The 13,352-nt window shown below is 45.1% G+C and overlaps 1 protein-coding gene across 1 annotated transcript in view; it reads left to right on the top strand.

The window, feature by feature from the left end:
* LOC109322526 (sodium channel protein type 5 subunit alpha-like) overlaps positions 1-13,352 on the top strand; it is a 68,827-nt gene that overhangs the window by 22,261 nt on the left and 33,214 nt on the right. The window contains exons 8-12 of the mRNA XM_019553949.1: positions 2,714-2,855; positions 3,399-3,596; positions 4,885-5,067; positions 5,651-6,052; positions 11,083-11,209. Of these exons, the coding sequence (XP_019409494.1) occupies positions 2,714-2,855; positions 3,399-3,596; positions 4,885-5,067; positions 5,651-6,052; positions 11,083-11,209 (1,052 nt within the window). The remainder of the gene's footprint in view (positions 1-2,713; positions 2,856-3,398; positions 3,597-4,884; positions 5,068-5,650; positions 6,053-11,082; positions 11,210-13,352) is intronic.

The following is a 13,352-nucleotide window of genomic DNA, read 5'->3' on the forward strand; positions in this document are numbered from 1 at the left end:
AGGTCCCTTCCGACTCTAGCTACTATAAAACTATGAAACCTAATAAATGCAAAATTATGTCCAATTAATATTCCCTTACGTATCACCACCCAGTCAGAAAAGAGGCAAGAGGCAAATCTATAGTCTGGACTTTTACTGTCACACCACAAAAGCACAAGACCAAACACTTATTTTAATGTTTAACTAGTGACCCCCTTAACATAATACAGCATAATTCAGATTCTCACCAGCTGGGGAGACTCAGGAAATGGCACTAAAACTGGCAGCAGGGCTTCTTGAATTTGTGAAAGTCTCCTCTTTTCCCTGTAGCTTTTACCCTATATTCATAGAGGACTTGTTCTAATATTCTAACAAATTTTTCTGTGATTAGTTTTATTTAAATTTGTTTCAGTGAAACTTTTGAACTGGATTGAAGTAGTTCTCATATGGACTTGGAAGGTGTCAATTAGTTTGAGTTGATGTTCTTGTGAAGGTTACTTGTAGAAGGAAGAACTTCTTTTCTCCTTCCCTTCACTGTCATTGAATGTTATATGCCAGCACTCTGATTTCTTTCTGACCTTGGTTTATGAACTTCACTGAAAAGGTTGCTTTGTTTTTACAACTTACCCAAGAATCATAATTCAAATATCTATTATAAAACTGCATTCAATACTTCAGTTACATCAGTCACTACTGCTAACAAGCTTATGTGAAAGCCATGATACAGTACGTTTGGATTATCTAATTTAAGGCTTCCTTTTATAATGTTTGATTTCAGGCCTTGTGCTGTTTCATCTGATGGTTCAGCTGGACACGTTAATTGCTTTCTTTGCTTTGCTGACAAGGCTAGGTATCATTTCCATAAAGTTCAATTCTGAGTTCATTCAAAGAAAAGCTTTTGGGGTCTCTTGTTTTAGGGCATGTCTACATACACACAATTATTATACAGTAACCTAAAAATTACTGTGTGGTATGGGCAACATCTACATGTGTATGCCCATACTGCACAGTAACTATGGCCACGTATGCCAACTTGGCCGTAAATTTGATCTGCATCAGGCTTGATGCAGGTATCAAATTTACATCCAATTAGTTACTGTGCAGTAACACTGGGCGTGTAGGGTGACATAATGTTGTATTAGTTGCCTTAACACTATGTGGGCTGAGCCGAGCCCGCGGGGTGGTGCATTGTCTCCAGGTGCCACAGCATATGCTGCTGCAAACTCTGGAGCCACAGTTCCAGAAACAGGGAAAGGACCCCCTGTGACTCCCTACAGGGAAAGCGGGCAGCACAGAGTGGGTAGGGCTGGGGCTGTGTCGTCTGTCTGCAGCACCCGGTGCTGCTTTCCCTGCCCCATTGAGTGAGCCACCATGCTTGGCTTAGCCCAGGCAGGGTTGGGGCTGTGTCTGCTCCACCTACCTCTGTCACAGGAATGTGCCAGGCTTCCCTGCCACCAGGACACTGCCAGTGAGAGAAGCTGGGAGCAGCATGAGCAGGGGCTGAACCACGTAGAGCCCCCAGCAGTGCATGCTGCTTCTCTCACAGGCAGTGTCCTGGTGGCAGGGAAGCCTGGCGTGTGCCTGGGGCAGAGGTAGGTGTTGCAGGGAACCTGGCACCGGGAACTGAGAACAGATGCAGCCCCAACCCTGCTGGGGTCACTCTGTGGGGCAGGGAAAGCAGTGCTGGGCTCTGCAGACAGACAATGCAGCCCCAGCCCTGCCTGTGCTGTGCTGCTCCCTTCCCCTACAGGGAGTTGCGGATGGGTTTTTTCCTGCTGCCAGACCCGTGTGTCCAGCATCTGCAGTAGCATGCACCACGGCACCCAGCAACAGCATGCTGCCCTGTGCGCTGGGCTCTGGCCTGCTTTCCTTGGACAGGAGGCAGGAACATGGAAAGGTGGTTACAGCAGGGGCTGGGACTGTCTAGGGTGCTGAGCAGGGCTGGCTGATGTAGTCATCCAGTGAACCACATTACAATGCCTTAAGACATTAATGACTTCACATGTAGACACCAGCCTAAAAACCTCTTACTATGTAGTAACTTACTGCACAGTAAGTAAGTTACTGTGCAGTCAATGCATGTGTAGACATGCCTTTTGTAGTTTAACATAAGCCACTTGGGAATGATCTGTTCTGGCAGCAAGTGATTATACATTTCCACCTTACCTTATCTAGTCAAGAGAAACACACTATCATTTAACAGAAATCTAACTGGCTGCACATAATCCAGTTTTTCTCATCAAAAGATAAAACATCAAGTTATTACCATTGTTACATGTAACTACTATTAGAGTTTTCCAAAAAAGCAATTATTTGCACTTGGCCTAAGGTCAGTACTGGTAACCTTGACCAACAAACTTTATTTTGCTTTCCCATGCTACTGCTTCTGGCTAAAATGCAAGTTTAAGAGCATTCTGTCATATTTTAGGCTTATGCTAGGTTCAGAGTCTGGTGTTACAGTCACTGAACACATCTAAGGCCTACAACACATAAAATGACAACTGTGTGTGTATATTTGTACGTGTGTGTGCATTTTACTATTCTGTCTGGCCTTCTACTCTTTGTTGTTCCCCCCCACTGCGTGTCTCATGAATGAATTGGGTCCCCATAGTCAGTCTCCTGTGATATAGCTGGATATATAGTTGAGTGTAATATGAACTTTCACTGATCTGAAGCTATTTGACCTGAAATTCGCACACTTGAAGCTTTCAGCCCTTTTTATCATTCTCTGTAGTACCTGCCCAGAGATGTTCGTATGTCTGAAAGTTGGGAGAAACCCTGATTATGACTATACAAGCTTTGATACATTTGGCTGGGCCTTTCTTTCATTATTCCGCCTGATGACACAGGATTACTGGGAGCGTCTCTATCAGCAGGTATCAAATGTACTTATTTACCAGTAAGAAAAGAAAACCGTCAACCAGTTATATAAATGCCTGAAGTACTTAAAGAGCAGAAAAGTTTAAAAGGAAATGATGGTTGGATGTTATCTAAGTAACATACATCTGAAGGGATACACAGCTACATGATTATAATGAGCTTCTACTTAATTCCCCACCCAAGGGAATGTGTGCGAAGGACTGAAATGGCACCATGCTCTGCTCTAGAAGCACAGCAGAGCCTTCTCCTTCAGCTATGTGGCTCCTTTTCACCTCAACTGAACAATTCTGGTTATCACAAAACAAAGTTATTAGATTTTGGGAGGAAGTGGGAAAAGCAGCCCATATAGGGCACCATTCTCATTAAGTTGCTTTAAAACATTTCACTCCGTAGTGTGGAAAAGTGACCAAGGTTTTTTAAAAACATACTCAAATAATGTTTTCTTATTTTTATATTCTGTCTTACATCCATTAAATGATCTCATTAAATTTGTATTGTCTCTCAGATTCCTTACTTCAGCATGTATTTTGTGCTTACAGACTCTCAGAGCTTCTGGGAGGATCTACATGCTCTTTTTTATGCTGGTCATCTTTCTGGGCTCATTTTATCTGGTCAACTTGATCCTGGCTGTAGTAACTATGGCATATGAAGATCAGAACAAAGCTACTATTGCTGAAACAGAGGCAAAGGAAAGGCAGTTTCGGGAAGCCATGGAACTATTAAAGAAAGAACAGGAGGTGAATATGTTATTGCCTTGCTAGTGTTGGACAGTCTCTATATATATCATATACAAGTGGAATTCATCAGTCTCATCTTTTGAGCATACATAAACAATGGCATGAATGACTGGTGCCTCCTGAGGCTGGGGGGCGGGCACCATTTGTAGGTGGCAGCAGCAGTAGTGAGCGGGGACAGGCTGCAGTAACCTGCGGTAGTGTTGGTGGGGGTGGGTGGCAAGTGGCGAGTGGGGACTGGCCGCGGTTGCCAGCAGTGGTGTTGGCAGTGGGAGAGGAGGAGAGTAAGGAAAGGGGTGGTGAGCAGGGACTGATCACAGATGCCGGTGCCGGCAGCAAGGGGCAGGGGTGCCAAGTGGCGACCACCTGCAGGAGCCTCTGGCAGCTTCGGTGGTGGCCAATCTCAGGGGGGGCACATGCCCCCCCCATGCCCTCCCTATGCATCACCTATGAGTAATGACATGATGGTCACTGGGGAGGACAAGCTCTAGCTATTACCTTGTTCAAAGTTATCATTGTTTCCTAAACCAATAAGAATAATTACTTGATCACCAATAAATGATAACTGTGAGTACTGAACTGCAGCTATGGGAGTTTCCTGCAGTTTATTAATAAATCCAGGGCACTGTAAACAAAGTGAGACTGGACAGGCCAGATAGTCTAAAATTCCATCAACTGTGAGTGCCCAAAAGGATACAAGAATATGCACTTTTTGTTTGCTCCACTGTTGTGTTACACGGATGTAGAAATTTACAATAATTCTCTTCTTTGACAGCTGAGAGTTTGACATACAGCTCATTGAATGATTTACAAGACTCCTGTTAACTTCCATTTATCAACACATAAAAAGGACAGCTGATCGCTGAGTTGTTGCAGTCCTGAAGATACCCAAGCAGTTGCGATTTTAATGTCTTTAAGATGTTTTGGGAAATGGATAGCTCTGCGAACTCAATAAAAATTGCATATTTTAACTGGAAACAAATCAGTAATATAAATATAGGAAGATAGGAGATGAAGAATGAATATTTTGCTTCCAAGCAGGAACAGTATCTATAAGTACACAAACCTGCTGTAACTAATTGTTTAATGCTCTATATAAAGGGGGAAATCATTCCTAATCCTGCAATGACCAGCTTGGACCAGAAGCATGGAGTATTGGTATTTTAACCAAGTCTTTCCAACAATAATTTAAAACAAGAAATAATAATAGAGCACAGAAATCCCTTACTCTGACTGACATCTTAATTGTACAAGTACAATATCAGGTCTGTTTGTGTTTCTTTAATTTTAGGTATTAGCTGCTAGAGAAAATGATACTGCATCATTTAACTCCTTTGAAATGACCCCTTTGCCCTCCAAAGAAAGCAAAGACAGAAGGAATATGAGAAGGAAAAATAGGTCTCTTGGAATAGAAGATCATGAGGAAGATCAACATTTTCCCAAATCACAGTTCATTGACAATCGCCGAAAGTTGGTAATTCATTATCTAAATAGGAAATCCCTATGGATTTGTCAGTTTTAGTACTAAAACAAAATTGCTCAAAAGCAAACAAAATCCCTTTAAAGTTATATACTGTCTTCATCCCTTAAAGCTACCCCCTTTGGGCTAACAAAGAATGATAAAGTTTCAACTAAAATAGAAAACTTTCTCTTAAATCATGTGTGAAGATACAAGGGTATAATAAAAGTGAGATTCAATCTTCACTGCAGTATTTATTATAAAAGAAACAATTTTACAAAAAAAATATAAATGAAAATGCATATATTATTATACACAACATTGGTAAATGAAGGTGGACTAGAACCTAAATTTAAACAACAATCTATAAAGCCCTTTGCAAAAGGGGAAAATATTTTTTTTCTGAAATGTGGCTAGCAGGATTTTAATAACTGTCTTTTGAAATATAAATTAAGTCCTTTCTAAGTAACTTATATCAAGTGAGGCTTATGGACTTCCTGTGTTTGAAGGAGCAACTCAACATTTTTATTGCTCCCAAGAAATGTATTGTATGACATTATTCTCTTGTCCCCCTTTATTCTTTTTCTTGGACTTTTAGACTCTCCTTGGTGTTAATTATGACTCCAGTGTAAGCCAAATGAAGCGCAGGCCCAGCTATGGGAGTGTATTTAATTTCCAGATACCTGGAATAGATGTGAGCTCCAAAACTGATTTTGGTGAGGATGAGATCAGCAATGCTGGGGAAAATGAAATTCAGCGTGGGTCATTGCTGGTTGCACGGATGGGAAGACACCCAAGTGTGCAAAGTCAAGCGAGCCATTGTTCTCATCCCGCTACTCCAAACTACATACAGAATGACAAGTGGAACAGCACAGACGATTGCAATGGTATGCCTTCACTGATGCGAGGAGGAAATGCCAGAGCTTACCATCTAGAACCGACTTCCCCTGAAGGGTCGCTGCTCCCTCCTGTTATGGAAAACCCAAGAAAAGGTGATTTGGTAAGGAAACTGCTGTCTTTTAGAAACACATTTCATATTAAGTTTTCTTCCAGAAACTTAGGGTTTACTGGGTACATTTACATGCTCATTAATGTGCAGAAGTCAGTGTGCATTTACTTTAGTACTTGCTTAATGAAGTACTAAGTAAATGTACAGTAACTAGTTACATCTTTTTTATGCTACCATGCAGTAGCTGAATAAGCAAGGAAGTTCTGTTGTTGTGGGTGCATCTACATGAGCTGTTTACTGCAGAATTGACTAATTAGCTCTATGGTAAAACATTGCTCTCTACACATGTGGTGCTATTAGGACAGAGTAAACTAATTAACTTTTCAGTAAATAGTACTGCCAGACATAAGCACTATCTTAAGGTAGAGTTTATTTACTCTGCCACAGTGCATGTGTAGATGCTGATAGGGCTGGCTGGAGCAAAAGGGTGCTTCAGTGCAGGAGCTGCCTGCTGGCTAGCCCGTCCCTGAATCATCTTCATGCCCTAGCCAGCCCTTCCGCAGCACACTGAGCCAGGTTGGATCAGCACTGGGCTGGCAAGCTGACCTCTGGGGCCCCCTGCCAGCTAAGGCTGCTCTGACCCAGCTCAGCGTGCTGGAGTCCTGGGCATATGTGCAAATAAGGTGCCTGGGAGCAATAAACTCTGGTGCACACTGTGCCGAGTTTACTCAGTCACATTAATAGCCTATGTAGACACACCCCCTGAATTCAATTTAAATCTACTGGGTGCATCTACATGAGATGTTTGCTGCAGAACTGACTAATTAGTTCCACAGTAAATGTCTCTGCATCTACACATATGGCCCTATTAGGCTGCAGAAAATGAATAAGCTCTGCCATAGGATATAACTATTTCAGAGTTTTTTAGCATGTAGCAGTGCACATGTAGACATTGACCTAGCTGGTTTGGGCATGAGGGTACTTCAGTTTGGGGGCTGGCTTCTGGTTAGCCTCACCCTGCAGCACCCTTGTGCCCCAGCCAGCTCCTCCGCAGCATGTTGAGCCAGCGCGGAGCGGCCCTGGACTGGCAGGCTGCCCCCCTGGGTAACTTGGCAGCCTTGGCTCCTCTGACCTAGCTCAACGTGCTGCATTCCTGCATGCATATTCAAATGTGGCACCCGGGAGCAATAAACTGGTGTGATATGTGCCAGCATATATTACTGTGCATTAATTATATGTGTAAATGCTCCCACTTTGCTGCAATTTAAAGTCATTGCTTCACACTTTGTTTCTGCAGTAAGGAAGAACACTTGTTTTCTCTCTTCCTCTTCTGTTACCATCTCCCATTTTACTGGCTTTTCTGGAAGCTAAACATACCTAGTTCCTTCAACTTTCCCTCAGCTTGCCTTCCAGCACCTCTATCTTTTTTTTTGGTCATTTATATGTGGACTCTTTCTAACTTCTCCACATCCTTCTTAAAAGGTAGAGGCCAGAACTGCGTGCAATACTCTAGCTAAGGCCTAACCAGCAATGATAAGATTGGCTTAACCCCTCCCATGCCTTGCAGCTAATGCTTCTGTTGATGTAGCCCAAGACTACATTTGCCTTCCTGGGTTTGCAGTCAGGCTCACTGGTGTATAATTCCCCAGATCATCATTTATGAGTTTTTTGAGGAAAGGCAAGATGTTTGCCCTTTTCTAGTCCTCTGGAAACTCACCGCTCTCCCACAACTTTGTAAGTATTACTGCCAAGGGCTCTCAGATCCCTTCTGCCAGTTCCTTTGGTACATTTCTTTTGTTATCAGGACCCTCATCTTTTCCTCTCTGTAATTTGGGGGCATATTATTTTTTGTGAAGACTGAGACAAAGTAGCTCATCAGTTGCACTTTCTTTGTGTTACCTTCTAATAGCTCACACTGGCTACTTATTATACAAAAGAAATTCATGGATTTTTTGAGTCTTGTGACAGACAGACTGGGACTCTCTGCTACTTCAAAGGAGAAAGAGCTCAAGGAAGCAGGGACAATGAGTGCTTGCTGCAAAGCTGGTTGCTCTGCAGTAGCCCAATAGGATGATGCCTAGAAAGGCTATTGCAGTGCTAGTTGCTCCACAGCAGGACTTCAGGCTGGAGCCTTGCAGGGAAGACAAAGCACTGCTACAGGTAGGCTACCATGGAGACCAGGTAGTGAGCCAAAATAGAGGGCACCTGCAGCCAACCTTGTAGAGTCACCTGACCAGAAAGGGTCAGGGCCTGGGAGAAATATAAGCCAGGGCAGGCAGGCTGGCCCTGGAAGCTGCGGAGGAGATCCTTGCTGACAGCAGAGCTGCCTGGGGAACAGCTAGCAAGGTGCTGATGGTGTATAGGGGAATACAACCCAAAGTAGGAGGAACTCTGGTTGTATAGCCTATGGGCTAGGGCTTAGGTTTGGACCCAGTTTGAAGTGAGTTTTTGCTAAAGCCAGGGGGGCTTGTTATTTGATTAGAGTTTATACTGGTTTGTGGAAGGGACTGTAAGAGGAGGTTTAGAGGTCCCATTAATACCCTAGGGGCATGTGATCACCTTGAACCCTGCTGGGGGTAGGCTCAAGGCAAAGCAAGTGAATAGCAAGTACAGAGCCTGGCTGAGTATAGGACTGCAGAGCCCCTGAGCTAAGCTGACTGGCTAGGACGTATGATGGATGTGCATTATGTAAGGATTTGTGGTTTCATTTATCCACCCCAGTTGAAACTGTTTGATATATAGGCGCACAATTTCTAAGTATGAGGGCTGGAGTGAAGAGAAGATAAGATTAATAGGATATTTTAGTAGAGACTACCTGTATGCATAGTTTATGGCCAACTAGTAATAATACCTGTGCAGGATCTGAGTGAGCGCCGAAGTCCAGACGGCCATGCTTCGCGACTTCCTCTTCACTTTCGACTGTGCGTTATGCGCAGGTTCACAGGCTGGCATGGACCTATTCTCGTCAGCCTGCAACAACTTGGGACTCGCTATCAGCACAAAGAAGACTGAAGTGATGTTTCAACCTGCGCCTGGCACTACAGCCCAGGAACCACACTTCTCAGTCAAAGGCTAACAACTGTCTACGCTCAACAAGTTTGCCTATCTAGGCAGCACACTCTCCAGTGCTGTCCATGTCGATGATGAAATCAATGCGAGGCTAGCAAAAGCTAGTGTGGCCTTTGACAGACTCTGTAAGTCAGTCTGGGACCACAGAGGTATTGGAATGACGACGAAACTGAAGGTTTACAAAGCCATCGCTCTCCCGACCCTCCTTCATGCCTGTGAAACCATCTACCAGCGTCATGCCAAGAAACTAAACCACTTCCACCTGTGCTGCCTGCAAAAGACACTAAAGATCAGGTGGCAGGACAATATTCTGGACACTGAGGTGCTCGGCAGATCAGCTCTCCTCAGCATCCACACTTTACTGAAACTGGTGCAGCTAAGATGGGCCAGTCACCTCACGAATGCTTGACACTCACTTGCCGAAGAAAATCTTCTACGGAGAACTGTGTTTTGTGGCGCACCAAAGAAGCGGTACAAGGACACCCTACAGGTGTCCCTAAAGAGTTTCGGCATTGATCCGGAGTCCTGGGAGCAGATTGCTCGTGACCATCCATCCTGGAGGTCATCGGTCCACAGTGGAGCGCTGGTCTTCGAGCAGCGGGGCACGGCAGAGGCAGTGAGGAAGCGCGTGGCCAGAAAACAAGCACCTTTCGTGTCCAGTCCCCATTGCTGCAGCAGATTGTTCAGGGGTCAGATCAGGGTTATAAGTCTCCATGAGACTAGTCTCCACGCCCCTCCTCTCTCTTTCCTCTCTCTTCTTTCTCCTTTTTCCTTTCTGTCTCCCTCCCTTTTTCATTCCTGCTTCCTTTCTGTCCTCTTTCCGCCCCATGCTGGATGTGGTCATCTTTGCTTGCAAAGGATGAACTCAGTAATAATAATTGTAATTAATCAGTTTGCCATTAGAGTCTGTAAAAGCTGAATATTACAAGCTGACCCCTGTTGCCCCACTCCCTGTGGGGGGGATCAAGTTTTCTATATTATAGCACAATTTGCTCTAAAACTTCCAGTGACTGGGCGACTGTAAGGAGGAAGGATGCTTCTGTCTGTATGGCCTGCCTGCTCCAATAACAGGTTTACACCCCAGCTATCTCTTTGCCCTTTCGCACACTTTCCTTCCTAAGCACAGTTTGCAGACACTACAGTACACAACAGATGTGGAAATGCAGAATACCTCAATCAAAAGAAGTTTAAATAAGCAGGACGTGACTGTGTCACCTTAGCCCCCTGACCCCTTGTCTGTGCCCCCCTGTTGCATCACCTGTACTCCCCTGCCCCACTGATGTGTTGTCTGTGCCGCCCCCCAACCTCCAACAGGTCACCTGTGCCCCTCCTCCCTGCCCCCATAAACTGAGCTGGAGGGAGCTGTGGGAGCCGTTCTCCACTGCTGCCTGGCTTCCACATGTATGTGCATGCACACACGTGTGTGGCACCTCCTTCCCCCTGTGCCCTGCTCCTCCCACCCCCAAGCAGCCCTTTGCAGGCTGGAATTCTGCCAGCCTACAAGGGGAAACCCACCATTTCCTGTGTTTTTGTCTGTTAAAGGAGAACATATGCATTTTTCCACATTTTTCTACAGCAAATGGAAAACCCAGATCCCAGCTCATTAGATTTAATTTGGTCCAATCCTCCAATTTGTTGAAGTGTCTCTGAATCCTAACCCTACCCTCCAGCATATCTACTACTCCACCCAGTTTGGTGTCATCTGCAAACTTGCTAAGGGTGCAATCCATCTCATCTTCCAGGACGTTGATGAAAATATTAAACAAAACCGGTCCCAGAATCAACCCCTGGGGCACTCCACTTGATTCTGGCTGCCAGCTAGACATCGAGCCATCGATTGCTACCCTCTGAGCTGGACGATCCTGCCAGTTTTCTATCTACCTTACAGACTATTCAACCAATCCGGACTTCCTTAGCTTGCTTTGTGAGAATTTTGTGGGAGACCGTATCAAAAGCCTCTTACTTCACTTTGTTCTGTAGTATGGTACTAACATGCTTACTTATTTAAGCAGACCCCTTTATATGATGAGACCAGCAAGATGCATTTACCCCGTCATTTATCAGTGGAGTACTTCAATGAGTCACTCCAGCGAGAAAGGGCAGCAAGTGCAGTCAGCATCATTACCAGTGCTCTGGAAGGTAAGTAATTTCTCATTATATTTTAATTCAAACCTAAGCTGATGTTGGTGTGAAACAGGGGTGCCATAAATCTGACCCGCAGAGCCGTCTTATCCTGCCACAGTGCTGCTGGTGGTCATTGGACTGATGCTGCAGCTCCATGTGGTGTTTGCAGCCTGTCTGATTTGTGCTGCATGTGATGTGTGGGACTGGACCCAGCATACAGCATGCAGCACATAGGGCCAGTCTGGAGCACCTGCTGCACACAGGATGAGTCCAGGGCACATGCTGCAGATAGCATCTGCATTGGAGCAGCCCCGCATGGTGGATCTAGGGCTAGTCAAGTATGGGTGCCACATGCAGCATGTGTCCTAGACCCGCCCCATGCATCTCAGGTAGTACTCGCCCAGGACTGGCCCCACATGTCACATGCAGTGTGCCCCCCAAATCAGTGCTGCCAGATTGGCTCTGTGAGTTGGTCCCAGCATGCGGGGCTAGTCTGTGGGCGTGATCTGGCCTGCAAACAGCCCCATGCCTCTCAATCAGAATGGAAGATTTTGATCACCCTTGTGTAGAAGATCACTCTTTTTATTTAAATGTTGTTAGAGCCACTGGAGGTGTTCTAGTTAGGAAACTGCACAATTAATATGCTTATACATCCTTAATTTGCCCCCTTATGAATATGCATTATAAAATGTTCTTTATATGACCACATCCTTTTTTTTCTACAGGCCTCTTGCCTCCTACCGTGCAGAGAGGATGGGTGGTAAATGAAGTAGGGGTTCTAGAAAGAGAAAGCATGGTTCATTGTGTTTAGCTGTACACGACTGGGTCTTGGAAGAGCTGGGTTTTAATTCTGGCTCTTCTGTTGACTGGCACATATTTTATTGAGATTGTAGTGAGCATTACCAAAAGATAGAACGTGTCTGCCTGAGCAGTCACCTGATTATTCTTTATTACAGCCTCCCAAGTGGATCTCTGCCTCTGGCAGCAGGCAGGAGGTGGCACAGGGAGCCAAGTCCAGGAAAAGGTGCTGCTCCTGCTACTGGATCCTGCCAGTGCCCCAGGATTGGAGCCAGTTGGAGACTCTGGCGCAGTCCTGGCGCTGAGACCAAAAATCAGCTGATCATCAATCCCATTCCATACACCACGCTCTAGTCCCGAATGGGCACCAGTGCAGGGGCTGGGACCGACAGTCATCTGATTGTGGGTCCCAGCTCTGCATCGCCTGGAGTCTTGAACTGTCCAATCAGCTAATTTTCATTCTCAGCCCCAGGACCTACCTGAGCCAGTTGCATATTCCCATGCAGTCCTGGGACTGGGAGCCACAGTCCCAGTTCTGCGACTGCAATTGATTGTATCATCTGCATGGAGCGGTAAGACGGTAGCTCAACATGTGTTATTGGATAGTATCTGGAGATGCTCCTTGCTGGAAGAGGCATAGCCTTGCTACAATGCAATACCATAAGAGCTCGCTTAGCATGTACTATCCTACTTGAACACTCAAATGATCAAATTTTAATTGAATTTAACACATGCTAAAGATTTTGTGTGACCTGGTCCTCTGACTGTGTTTATTATGTATCTATATGGTGTCAGGAGATGCAAAATCAGAGCAAGTTTGGTCACATCACGGTGGTAATGTCTCCTGCCCAGGATGAAGTTGATCACACCTTGTTCCCTTTTGCCTACAGGAATGTTCCAACCCTGGAAATACTCTGGTGAAGACATTTGAGTCCTTCAAAGGCTGCTCTTGAGCATGCTTGAGAGTTGCTGCTAGAGCGAGGGTGTGCAGGGCAGTGGGACATCTCAGTGCAGCACTACCTTGCTCTGTGTCCTAATTGTTTGTAGTGCCTTTTCTGGGATCCTGACTTGAAACTGTGAAGTCCAAGACCAAAATTCTGAGCACTCGCATTGGAAACTGAAGTCAAAGAGAGCGGTAGCAACAAGTCTGATGTTTTCCGTGTCAAATGTTTTTGACACGTTTCCATATAATAGCGCATCACATTATTGTGGTGATTAGATGTTCCTTTGTTACCTTTCATCCCGCCGATTTTTTGTCCAGCAAGTTAGTAGTATGGCTGGAAATCCCTTCTGTCTTTCTTCCCTTTTATATCCAACAACAGTTCATAGGAGTTGTCTTTACAAGTGCTCCGGGGTGGGT

This window comes from Crocodylus porosus, unplaced genomic scaffold (genome assembly GCF_001723895.1).
Source record: "Crocodylus porosus isolate Cpor-Errol unplaced genomic scaffold, CroPor_comp1, whole genome shotgun sequence".
In the NCBI taxonomy this organism is placed as follows: domain Eukaryota; kingdom Metazoa; phylum Chordata; order Crocodylia; family Crocodylidae; genus Crocodylus; species Crocodylus porosus.